Below are 13731 nucleotides of genomic sequence, written 5' to 3' on the forward strand. Positions count from 1 at the left end.
GTGGCCCTGATTCTCACACGCCTAGACTACTGCAACGGTCTTCTGGCAGGCGCAAAGAAATCCACACTTAAAAATCTCCAAAGTGTACTCCACTCTGCAGCCAGATTAGTTTTGAAGCTACCCAGAAAATCTTCAATATCCGCAGCTTTAAAAACTTTACACTGGCTCCCACTTCATAAAAGAATATTCTTCAAGATTCTTATTGTTGCATTCCGGGCATTTAATAACTCCGGCCCGAAATATCTCATCAGGCGTTTCCCTCACTACAACCCTAGCAGAACCCTGCGCTCCTCCGATGACAATCAAATCCTTCCAGCTAGGTTTAATCTGAAAACCAAAGGTGGCAAAACCTTAAATTATCTGGCCACCAAAGCCTGGAACTTCATGCCCAAAAACCTAAGGTCCCAAACCCAAGAAAAACATTTCAGGAAATTACTAAAAACCTGGATCTTTAATCTTCCTGATGACTACACCATGGCAGCCATCTAATTCTTAGCCTCTAGGAAGTAATTTGATCTCCTACTAAGAAATCAGCGCCAAGATGCTCCTTCCGGAGCGACCGTTGCGCTCTATAAATACCCCTACAAAATTACAAATTACAAATTACAGTTATTGGATGTCTACACTGTCATTTGCATTAATACCTTTCTTTTTATTGAATTTTTTATTAGGAGGCCCCCAGCAGGCAAGTTCTCCCTAAATGTATAACGCCCCCTACCCTTCGCCCATGTCTACCGGGTGCTTCTTTTTGCCCATTTCACCCCAGCTTTTTTATTCTTTTTTTTTAGGTTCGGGCAGCTGCAAAGTCCAGGCTGCTCTTTGTGCTCATGGACATTTGATTTATTCGTTTTACTGTTGTGGCAAGGCAAAGAAAACATGTTGTAACCGTTAAAAAAAAAAAAGCCAAAATGCCCGCTGCTGCTTTGCAACACATTAGCATGGTGGCCATATTGGATTCACAAGAAAAAGCATTTAAAGATGGCCGCCATGTGCGTACATGCATGTGTTGTAGCGGCGGCCAATTTGGTTTTTCCTACTGTTCCATTCCATCATAGCTGAAAGCGATGACATATGGATAAAATAAAACTAAAGTGTGTTAAGGGCCCAAAAGGCCAGTACCTGATTCACCAGAACTTTGCAGCTGCCAGGTCCTCAAAAAAAATAAGAAATAGGCAAATGAAAGCATTCGCAAAGGCAATATGTCTGTATTCACAACATATTGGGTTTGCCAATGCTTTTCGCATTTGTACTTTGTTTCTATGATTAAAGTTTGCATTTACAAAATCTCTCATTCGTTTTCGATGCAAAAACAGTATTTCAATTGATTCCCTTTTTACAGACAAGTGCTTATGGCCTTGAATTCTTTGGTTATTTTAGGTTTTGTTCTTGTACATTATTTTGAAAAGATCAGATCACTGCCTGCGGTTCTGTTTTCATGTTCATTTCAGTGCTCATCTGACTTGCAGTCCTATGCTTCCTGTTCTTGGGAAGCAACAGGCTAGGTAACGAGCGCTGTCTAGATATTAGTTAAAAGCAGACAATCATTCGTATGAATACGTTTCTCGTTAACTTAAGAATTTGCATTTATCCTGTGAGTGTGAGGACTACCTTAGCTGCACCTGGACAACCAAGAATAAATTACAAACTTTACTTCTGAGGGACTGATGACAGCAGAGAGCTTTCTGCCACTTTCAAGGTGGCACGGCCATCTTACCTTCTGCGCTTTGGTGGATTCCTTCTCCACGGAGGCCAGCCTCAGGCGGAGGGCATTCAGTTCTGAAACGAGAAATGGCTCAAGGTTACATCTGAACCTGCAGCATCTTCTATCAGCAGGGCCCCTTGAGGGCCAAATTGTGATCAGGCGGTGCCTGGACACCTATGAGCAGGCATGGTCCATAGGGACCCAGCTAGAGAGACCAGGTCACCTCACCCAAACGGTTTACTTCCTGGATTCTGTAAGAGGTTCACCTTGCTTTGTAACACAGAAGGCAACATCAAACAAGGGTCAGAGGTTAAGGGAGTGTCAGGGACTTAGAGTAACTCATGCAGGTGGCAGCATCATGGAGATTCCCTTTCTTATGGTGGTGCAGTCTTCCCCACCAGATCTTCAGCATGAAGATTGGATGCACAGAGAGGTCATCCAATGAGCAGCGAGGTTACACTTCACCTCCTCCTGGACATCCTATTGTTCGGTGGGACTCTGAGCCGGCTCGCACCACAGACCTGACCCAGATTATCGCGGAGACCACTGGAACCACTTGTGGGGTGAAGCGCTCCTCAACAAGAGTGGTCCTGATCGTGGTCCTACTCAACAACTCATCCCTTCTGACGGATTCTTCTGAGATGCAGGAAAAAGGCTCTTACACGATTGCCACTAAGGATGCCCAGATGGCAAGTGTGAATTTTTAGCTGACGACCGACAAGGCAGAGAAGTCTGAGAGTCACGTTCAGGGGCTATGGGTGTCCTCTACACCTATGGCCCCACGACCAAGGATCCCGGGCCATATGCAGGTCCCAGGCTCTTGATACACAGGACTCGCTTTGCGTGCAGACCACAATGTTCACTATATGCAGAACACAGGCGGAAATAAAAAGTGGAGGGTAAAATGCTAGAATTAATCTCAGCCACTTTCAGTCTAATTTTTGTCCACTGTGCCACTACAGACTGGGACACGTCTTATGCAAATCAGCCTTGGTCCTGCTCCAATGGACTGTGAAGGCTGAACTCCTAGGCCAGGTGCCCTCTGAACAGGGACACAAGCAACCTCAGATGGTTTCAGCCTTGTTGAGCCTCATCAGTGAGGGCGACTTGAGTCCTGTGACACAGCGAGCATGGAATCAGGTGTCGCCATACTTTTTGTGCTATATACAGAACACAGGGCGCACTACATACACAACATTGTGCACGCCGCATACACAGCACTGAGCTAACTGTTTGTAGAGAATGAGGCTCACTTACAAGGAAGTCACAACATATGTGACACAGGTTTACAGCCTACAGGGCTCAAAACATATAGGGCACGGGGCTTACCACACATAGGGCACAGGTTCCATCACATACAGAGCACAGGACATGGGGCATGCTTTTTAAAAGAAGAGACTGTGCATACACAGATATGTGGTGCAGTAGATAGGAGACACAGGGCTCACCACATAAGGGAGAACAGGGCTGATTGTACACAGGACACGGCGTGCATCACATACACAACACAAGCTCACCATATGCAAGACTCAGAACATGCATGTGGCTCAGCTTCTAGATGTGAAAGGCTCTTCATATACTGGGCACAGGTCTCAGGGACACATGGGGCTCATGAACACAGGGATAATCAAACACAGGGCACAAGGCATGATGAGCCCAGTGCACACACTACACAAGGCATACAACTCAAAAAACACAGTCATAGCACTTTCAAGCAGTCTCAGAGAAAATACAACACAGCACATGTGCAGTAGTCCAAACTTATCAGTCCGTAGACTCTCTCCCACTTTTTTCTTCACCCACATTTACTGCACTTTTTTCAAACTTTTTTTGAGGTTTTTTTTTATTTTAACACATCATGACAAAGACATCATAACATGTACATTACAATTGTTGCTTGTCAGCATGGACGCGCCAGTCATGGGGTGGGCTCGCTATGGAACTCAGGGCGGTGCTGGATCAGGGGTAGGAATTGCAGGCAGTCCAGCGCATGGGTAGGAGAAGCGTGTGCTAACTGTGCGGTCTGTGCTGGATGCTTTTAGGAGAATGCAGCTCCAGTGTCATCCTCAGGTATGCATACCCCTTGAACAGTAAACGTGGGGTGGGGGCCTAGTTACACAACAGCGCGAGCATAGGAAGGTTTCAGGGAGGGGGTGGAGGAAGATGGAGGGGCAACAGGGAGCCACTGTGGTGAAGGTTGTAGCCCACGGTTGAGATGGATGTTGGCTGGTGTGAGGGGCAGCGTATGGGGAGGGTCCGAGGCATCTATCTACTCCGTGGGCAAAGGAGGTCTCATGTCAATTTGGTGAGCTAGAGGTCATGGGGAGGGGTTACGGACAAGCATCCCTGGGGGCTAGAGGGGGCATCTGCCTCCCGCATCTCCTCATGGGACTCCATGAATATGGCGTCCCTTGCTGCCGCTATGGGTGGTTTGCAAAGACGGCATGCCTCCTTGTGCCTCCTTGTGGTGTAGGTTTGTGCTTTCGGCTTCTCTCCAGCGCAGAAGAGCTGTTTGCCATCATTATCAGGAGCAGCGGCTGGGGAGACCACCAATGCAGAGTGAGGACACTCTTAGCAACTAATAGGGCCAGATTTGCAAAGCGGGTCCGAACTACATGTTTCTTTTCTGGCCTGTAGATCCCCAGGGCTGTTGACTTTATGTATTCAGGTGTGGGAGTTCTGTGACAGACGCTAGGGCGTCGTGAACTACTCGCCAGTATACGGCTAGGGTGGGACCCTCCCACTGCCTGTGTCTGAGGTCTGTGGCGTCAAAGGTGTAGTTTGATTATTGTGTTGTGTGCCAAGGTTTTCATCAGTCGCTAACTTCCTGCATGGCCTTTACTGGTTGACAGTGGGGAACCTTATCAAATTTAAAGCCCTCTGCTACATGTTCAAAATCCAATGTGGAGTGGCTCCCTTATACCTATAAAAGTTAGTGCAGTATTACCAACAGCCGCGACTTCTCCGCTCTGCCCATCATATGAAGTTCTCGGTCCCGAAATTAAAATTCTCCCGCATGGGCAGTCTTTCTCTTACTTCGGTCCTTCCTTGTGGAATTCTCCTCCGCTCTCCCTACGCAAGGTGACCAACTATGGTCTTTTCCGCAAAAGTCTGAAAACTTGGCTATCTAACTCTTAAACCTTCTGCTAACTTTCTGATCTCAGATCTGGCTGGCGCTAAAAAACCCATTGGGGTAACTGTGCGCCCTACAAATACCATAACCTAACAAAGTGGCATCTTGAACATGTGAGGTTAGCCAAAGGGAATATGCGGTTTAGCTTTGTACGGTGTAAGACTGTGTAGGGTCGTGGACCAGGGTCAGCGGACTCGACAATTCTCGCCTCGGTGCCTACTCTAACCTGGGGTCCCACTCGGCAACTCTGGGCATTAGCTTGCCTAATCTCCACAATGGCCCCATCAACGCCGGGGATGCCTGGCTCCACCTTGGGGATTGCCAGTAGGGACCATCCCACAGGGAAAGCCAGGACGGGTTCCCCAGCGGTATACAGCGCCGGGACGCCCCTTTGCTGGGGCAGCTGTGCGCTTTACAAGTATACGACATTTAACATTTATTGTATGCTTTTAAACTGCGCATTTCGAGAGATGACTTGGGCCAGTCGAGTGTCAGTGCCCATTCAGAGTTGTGTAGTGATCGCCCAATAGAGTCTTCCCACTTTTGCTTCAGGATCGACAGAGAGACCCTTGCATGTTCTCGGTTTGCTTTGTATAACAATGTGATCAGGTGTTGCCTGGTGCCCTTAGTTTATAGGGTATGGACAACGGCATGCATGGGGGGCTCTGCGTCAGACGGGTGCCACGTCCGACGGCAAATTACCAATAGTTGGCAGCACAAGTGGTATTGGCCAGAGGGATATTATGGTCTTGACATAATTGGTCAAATGTCATCAGGTGCTGGTCGTGGAATAGGTCTCCCATGGTTTCAAACCCACATTTACCGCACTTGTGGTTTCCTCCCTCCACCTTAAGATCCCACTCACACCCTCCTCCCCTTCGGCTCCCTTTGTCACCCTTTCATTACCCCCTCCTCTCACTTACCACTACGCACCCTCTTCCTCACTTTCACCTTAAACCGTCTATTACCATGCTCTACACCTCACGCTCCTCTTTCAGTCTCCCAATATCACTCTAAACACTTGTAATCATTCCCTAGTCACTCAGTCTTCCATAGTACCGTCCAAGCACCGCCCACAATCCCACAATAGTGTATAAAACTCTTAAATCTTTATTCCTCCACCTCCTCTCACAAACAGCCCTTACAACGTCCTTGGCTTTCTATCACATGCTCATCTCTGTTGCCATCACATAAGCTCCTCCTCTCAGCCCCATACTCCCCTCTCGCCCAGCACACGCTTGCATTCTACTATCACTCCTCATTCCAGAGGGTCTTCCTCACATCCTTCCTCAGGCATGCCCCACCTTGCTCTCCTGGTCTCTTTTCACTCTCCAGCAAAGCCCTCTGCTGAAGGTGCACAAGGGTAGAGACATACAATGAAAAAGGGACATCACCTGGGTGAGCCAGTGACTGCCGCCTGCCGCTGTCATTGTGAGACGCCTGTAATCATCAATCTGACCAGTCCCTTTCAGGCAGATAATGCTTGCCAGGACAGAACCCACACCTGTTAGTGCAGCACAGCTCCAGGTGCCATTGGCCACTCCGCCTCACAACAGAAATGGCTCTGGGAGCTACACACAGAACAGGCCCATCAAATACACCTTGGTGACATCCATATATACAGTTGTACAGACACAGGGTGACCATACAACTAACACAGAGGTCATCATACATCCAATCTCACATTCACAAAAAAAGTGGTCCCACCATATGTAACACACAAAGCCCTCTGCACCCAGAATAGAAGCCTCACCATACACAGGACACCGTGTATGTAGGACGCACAGGTCATCAATAGACAGGAAACAAATTCCATCGTAAACAGGGCACTAGCCTATCTGAGCACCGGACCAATAGGACAAATGCCATGCTCTATTTAGGATATTGGTTTAACCACACACAAGACAAGGAACAAACTGTACACAGACAGAGGCCACATGGCATACAGCACACAGGGGTCACTATAGACACACACCTCATTGAAAACAGAGAATAAGTCCTATTTAGAGCATGGGTCCAACCACACACAAGAAATTAAACCCGCCAAGCAAACAACAAAGTCAGAGAGATCCCCAGCCCTTTCAAGTCCCCTTCGCTATGATTCCCTGTGGCCCACAGGTTTCCTTACCAGCTCCATTCTTGCGTAGGGTGTCCGAGAGCTGGTAGTTATTCGTCCGGAGTTCCAAGAGCTGAGCCTAACAAGGAAGACAAAAAGAAAGTCAGTAAAGAGACAAAGTTCAATATACGAACATTTCGATTCTACAAAAACAGATGGAAGAAGCTGAATTATTCTCCAGAAATGCTCCCATTGGAGAGGTGAGGTGCTTTCCTGTTACACAATTCTGCTTTGCCAGCAGAATCCGTGCATTTGGGCGACAGGACGTCAGAATGTAGGGACTGAGTCTATCTACAACATCAGTACCTGTCTGCCCAAATCTTAGCTATCTCACAGTGCCACACCTGAACTCCTAATATTCCAAGAGCCACAGGTGATTTCGGCAACCTTAAACATGACCCTCTAGTCCCCAAGGTAACCGTGGAACTAGATCCTCTCCTTTTGTTAGTCACTCACTCATGCATGCCTGTACTAAACATAAAAAAGACACAACAGAAGTTTTAAATATATTTATTGAAACTATTGTGGTCTATTATGAAGCAAATGTGCTGCAATCATTAGGCAGATGCAACTAAACAAAGTAATTTACATTACTAACAGGTAGTATAGGACAAACATCCCAACCATGGCATATCATCTATCTGACGTGGTCTACCCTTACTGTGTGAACACAGGGATATATATGTGATCTCTGGGATTGGCTCGATCCCCATATCTGGTGTATGTAGTTAGGTGGTCCGCATCATGAATGTAAACTTAGTTTATGCAGGGCTGCATGTCAGGCACTGCTGTCGTTCCAGAACAGTACTCTCTGCTGTAAGTTTCCTTTTTGACCCCCAAGGGGACGGGACACAGTTTATATGATAAAAACTACTGCGTTAGAAGATGAGTTGTGTGATTGTGTTAAGTCTACAGTGTTAAGAGCTGCTGTTGAACAAACAAAGAAAACAGTACACCATGTTGTTATGTATTCCGCACAACCTTGTACAAGATGTGCAGATTGAATCCCAAGAAGAGCCCCTGAAAAACAAACAGGTACCTCGAACAATGTCGCAAAAACAAATGCATTATATGTGGCCATGCAGAGCACAGGCAGCCTAAAACATCCAAGACACAAAACTTAGGGAGAATCAAAGTGGGCCCAGAATGCAACCAGTATACAAGGACAGTTAACTAGCCTTGACTTATCAGGCATTAAGGGTAACACATCATGTAGTGGAATATGTGCCCCTCGACATCAGCGCTTCTTCATCGCAGTACGGCTGAAGGTCAGCAAGTCATACCTGGGGTGGAATAGTACATCACGCTGTGCGTGTTCTGGAGGAGATAATTAACAACAAAATTATGATAATTTAACAGCCAAGACTCAACAAAGATGATTCTGGTCCTGGGATCTGATGAAAGACCCAAGAGGGAGGTGTGGAGTGCTCATGAAGACCGTCTGAGAACATAGAAGCATACGCCTCTGGGATATCAGCACGAGGGAAGACCTTGCAGGCTGTATGAACGAAACATGCGTGCTGTACGCTGGTGGAGTCAGTCTACTGAAGGACTGGCTGTAAGGGCGTTTGGATTAAGAGATCTCCACTAGGTGAAGAGGTTGACCAACAAGAGATGTAGGTACAGTACAAAGTACGACTGGAATTGTTCCAAGGTACGAGAAAGCGCATTGTTGAAAAAAGGAAGTACAAATGGAGATTTGCTACATTTCTACACTTTGTTGGGGGTTAATCAAAGTTAATGCATTTAGTAGAGGGATGTAAAAGAACCACCTTTGAGGGGAATGTAATATACCCTTCTACGAGAAGAAGGTTGCCTAGTCCGAATAAATGTGCATATAAATCAGTATTGTGAGAGGGAGGCAATTCTCACCTCAATGACTGAAGGTTGAGCTCACTGAGTTCCCTAGCGCAGAAGGACTTCTGACAGAAGACTGCTTGAGGAAGAGCAGCCACTACATTTGTTGTTGCAAGTGTGTTCTTGTAGGTTTTAAGCTGTAGCATCAGAAGACAATCACACCTGTGATGGACGGGGGACAGGCCACTGCTGAGCCTGGAAGGGGGCGTAACTTAGTAGAAACAAGAGATACCTTGAAAGCCTCCACAGGTGGGATGACAGAGTGATGCTTTCCCAGTCCCCATAGCAACACCTCTGGTAGCTAAGCCACAGAAAGGGGCTTAGCTTACCAAGGACGGGGTCACTTACCCTACCAAGGACATCGGCTCGCCAGAGCGAGCAGACCAGCTTTTCAATTGTCAACATCCACACACAAAACCATCGTTCTAAGGAGTCAGATCTGTACTGTCCAGCTCTGAGGGAATCAGTCCCCCCTGCATCCTGGTTAACAGTGCCCCCTGTCTCTGAGGGAATCAGTCCCCCCTGCATCCTAGTTAACAGTGAACCGTGTCCAGCTCTGAGGGAATCAGTTCCCGCTGCATCCTGGTTAACAGTGCACTGTGTCCAGCTCGGAGGGATACGCCCCCCTGCATCCTGGTTAACAGTGCACTGTGTCCAGCTCTGAGGGAACCAATCCCCTCCCCTGTATCCTGGTTAACAGTGCCCCATGTCCAGGTTTAAGGGAATCGGCCCTTCTTCATCCTGGTTAACAGTGCACCGTGTTCAGCTCTGAGGGAATCAGTCCCCCCTTGCATCCTGGTTAACAGTGCACCGTGACCACCTTACTGCAGTCACCATGCCACCACAGATACTGCCATTTGTAAGTCCATCAGAATCTAGCCTGCAAAAGGCTGGGTCCAATTTACACGTGGGACAGCTGATCCTAAGAGCGCCTTTAAGCATATGCACAGATGGCCAACTCTGGACAGATGCCAGCTAAAGGCTACCTCTTGCTGGCCCCATTCCACACCATGCTACTCTTAATAATAAGCACACTCCATCACTATAGAATAATGTGTACTCAGTCCCACAGTCCCTGAATAGACAGTGTGATGGATGAAGGGCATCGCCATGCATGCCTGATTTCGCAGATGAATTGCACAACATTATCAGTGCTTCTCCACACTACAGAATCAGCAAGCTGACCTCCTATACTCACACTCAATACTTTATTGTACATGGTTATTTAAAACCTTTGCAATGTAGAAAAAAGTTCAATTAATAAAACGTAAGTCAAATTCATACGTATTAAGACAATATTTCCTTCAATAAAAAGAGCGTACCAAGACAGCAGCAACAGAGTAAAAATAGAGAATGAATTCAGTTTAGACAGCCTATTTATCACGATAAGATGTGCAGTGAGTTCATCCGTGTTGCCGGCCGAGGGGTAGTATAGTACCGTGCTGAGGCAATAAGAACATTTGTGGAAGTGCCCCTTCAATAAAAACCTATTTGCGTTAAAAAAGCAAAAGTGATTAATTATAATGACAGTTCGGAGTATCCCTGTTATATGGTCAGTGTTACTCGGTATAGCTCACAGTGGCCAGCTAGAACTTGCTCTTCGGGGGTACCGGCGGGTTGATCCTCTCGGCCTTCACACTCAGTACAGTAATTCTATGTAGGGATCCAGGGATGATAAACTGTGAGGTACCACAAAGTAATTTATAAACAGAGGTTGCAGCTGAAAACAGATCACCAGTAGCATTATTGTACAGAAGGGCAGACGCTTAAGCAGAGAAAGCAACTGTGTGTCAGCAACCAAAGGGAAAGGTTTAAACTGCACAGTTACCAACGAGCTCCCCTGAAAAGGGGGTTCTCAGTATCAGCAGAGAGTGAGGTGCCTGGGTACAAACGTTTTACTCTGAATCGCAGTGGTCCAAGAGCAGTCCCTGGCAAGCCCAGAAGGACTTCTAGTGTAACTTAAATGGATTGGCAAATCTGCCCCACTGGGCTTTCCAAAGCCTTATGAACAGGTCTAACAAGGAACCCTCAAATCTATGTGTTGGATCAAATGAAGGCACGCGCCACTTTGCAAGGACTACCGGTTTATGTCTTCATTAACATCTGCAGCCTCTTGTCACATGCTTTACTAAGCGTGGTGGTCCAGCTCTACACCAAGTCTAAAGAAAGAAACTCACTTTGAGGATCAAAAGCCTGCATATGATAGGGTCGGTGAGGAGTCTGCGATGTGATCAGTGAGCCCCAAAGCATATAAAATGCACACATTCATCCCTCTCCTTGGAAGAGGGGGCATGTTGGGGACTCTGGGGACAACGGCATACAAAATGGCCAGCATTGCACGTCCTTCTGCCCTTTGTCAAACGGATATCACTCATCAGATCCATTTATAGGGGAATGGAAAACACCATGAAACTCAAGCACACATATGGGGTCTCAGACGTTCATTATCAGTCAATTGCACCAATGCATTCTCCAGACATCGAAGTAGCAGATTCGCCCGACATAATAAAACTAAAAAACTACTGATTCCTCGACTTTTCCTGCTTGCGACGCGATAGCCAGCTAGCTCCTATCTCCATTCCGCCCAAAAAACCTCACCATGTATGGAAAATAAGACTTTACATGCCCGTTTGCTGCCCACTTACTCTACATTTGTGATCTACACTACTGCAAGTTGTCCTTTGTTGACCAAATGTTGGTTTAAAGTTTGTGACATGATGTATGGTCAGTATGATGAAGTCCCCTGCAACTAAAAAATGCACGTTTCTGTACGTCATGCTTAAATACAACTGCAAGCTTGCCACGAAAACCCCCTTACAAAATCTAAAACACACTACATTATAAAGCCACCGTCTACAAAATTCATGGTTTGAAGTGGCGTTAGTGACATGTCGACGTGCTATAAATCAGCGTAATATTCTACCAGTCATGTAAAACTAACGGGGTGGTCACTTTCCCTACAATCCTGAATGCCCTTCAGGACCTCGACAGGAGCACGAAGTGCTGTAGAAATGCAACAACGCAATACAAGTCTACAGAGCAGCCGGGCCGGATCCAGACAAATCATGTCCAGGCAGGACCCCTCTCCCTGCCCAGCACCACAGTCTACAAATACAGTGAGGCTGGGAAGAGGGCTGGAGTTACCAACTCTCCTCGAGAGTCAAAAGAAAGACCAACTCCAGGATGGAGACAAACAATCTCTATATTAACAGGTACAAGTCTTCCTTAGCGAAGAAGTTATGACATCTCCGAAATCCTCTAGTCTCACACCCCGATGACCCTTTGCTTGGTGTCCATCATCAACCTCCATAGTCTGGGATCCAGGGAGAATGCTGAACTCTCCTCCTTCTCTGGCGGGGGAGGGTGTGCTTCTATCTGCAGGCCACTGTTTCTTCATCTCTCACAGATTTCTTGTCATCAATGTGCAATCTGGACTCATTTAACCCATACTGAACCCCTCACAAAAGCTCTTCTGAATTCTCCAGCTGATCCAGAAAGCCACCTCTAAGCTGATGTCAGGTCTGCACCACAGACAAAAACACCTCAAACATGACTTGAAACTTTCAACCCAGACGTGGGTCCCTTGCTCACTTTACCAATGGATTCAAGCTAGCCTGGCTGATGAGGGGTGTTACTCAGAAACCGGTCCCAGGATGCTTGTTTCCAGTTCAGGGAAGACCTGGCTTGGCAGTTCGGGCTGGACTGTTCCCATGAGGCACAGGGTCAAGACTGATTTGCATATGGCTGTATCTGAACTGGGGTGACGAAGTGAGCAAAAGAAGATGATGGATTCAACCCAGATCTGTGACTGGGGGTGAGAGTCTGAAAAGTTTCAGGGCTCCGTCCATCATCTTGTGTTTGCTTTGAAACTTTGAGCCCGATATGTCCCATTCAGTGCACACAGTATTAACATGCACTTGTCAAACACCTAGAAATACACAAAACAAGGGAAAGTTTTTACAGAGAGCTAATTCAGTAAATAACTTGCTCCTAGAAGCGAGAGCTGTTTGGACAAACAGGGTTAAAGATCCCTGTTTAGAAGGAAGGCAGTGAGACAGAGGTCTGGCGCTCCTTGCAGAGGCGCTTTGACTCCATGCGTAACTGTGTCTCACTCCTGCAAGTTCACTTCCTCCTGGAAGGCAGGAGGAAAGCATAGGTACTCACAGAAGGGGCTTTGTGACTCGCTTTGTGGCGGCTCTGAAAGAATACTCTCTTGTTCCTGGGGTTGCCTCTGGTTAATGTTTACCTCTTTTGCTAATTGTTGAATATGTGCCAGCTAAGCCTGTGCTGCAGGGCCTTGACAATGGCAACAGGCAAGATATCAGACAATAATTACCATCACTATTCATCAAATGTAAACAGCAGCTCCTTCTCCAGAATGAGCAGGATTTAGGGTGCACCATGGAAATGATTCTCATCCTGAGCTCTCAATGGATCTGGGGTCACACGACCATCAATGACAAATGTGCAAAATACAAATGGAGCTCCCCAGTTTCCACCAGTCTTCAGGCCCACCAGGGACCACTGGATAGATAGCAGATGTGGAATAGCAGGGTTAAACTTCTGCCCACGAGTCCTCCTCTGTCGTGGGGACACCAGCTTCTTGGTTTCTGTGCTCGCTGCACCTCCAGGGGTTTGCTGAGGGTGGGTGGCCTCAACACCTATGCACAGGTGCAATCTGATGCGAGGAAACAGCAAAGGAGACCATCAAAGACTTATGGAGATACCAAAATCACAGGCACAGAACAGATGTACGGGACAGTCACTGAGAATGGTGGAGGTGGTAGGAGATGCATCACCCTCTGATGCCGAAAGTGACAAAACTAAAGTTCTCAATATCCCACAACCCACTGCTCGCCTTCTGGGGCGTCCCTGCTGGACATGGTTTCTCCTCTCCAAAGCTGGGAGGAACCTGAAGGCCAA

The 13731-nt window shown here is 47.1% G+C and overlaps 1 protein-coding gene across 4 annotated transcripts in view; it reads right to left on the bottom strand.

Moving 5' to 3' along the window:
• GRIPAP1 (GRIP1 associated protein 1) overlaps positions 1-13731 on the bottom strand; it is a 395004-nt gene that overhangs the window by 328085 nt on the left and 53188 nt on the right. For all 4 annotated transcript variants that reach the window (XR_015300640.1, XM_086940304.1, XM_086940303.1 and 1 more), the window contains exons 2-3: positions 6964-7030; positions 1715-1776 (exon numbers count right to left, since the gene is read on the bottom strand). Coding sequence is in view for 3 of the 4 variants with exons in the window: in XM_086940304.1 (XP_086796430.1) it covers positions 1715-1776; positions 6964-7030 (129 nt within the window). In the remaining variant the exon portion in view is untranslated. The remainder of the gene's footprint in view (positions 1-1714; positions 1777-6963; positions 7031-13731) is intronic.

Source organism: Lissotriton vulgaris, chromosome 10 (assembly GCF_964263255.1).
Source record: "Lissotriton vulgaris chromosome 10, aLisVul1.2, whole genome shotgun sequence".
Classification (NCBI taxonomy): domain Eukaryota; kingdom Metazoa; phylum Chordata; class Amphibia; order Caudata; family Salamandridae; genus Lissotriton; species Lissotriton vulgaris.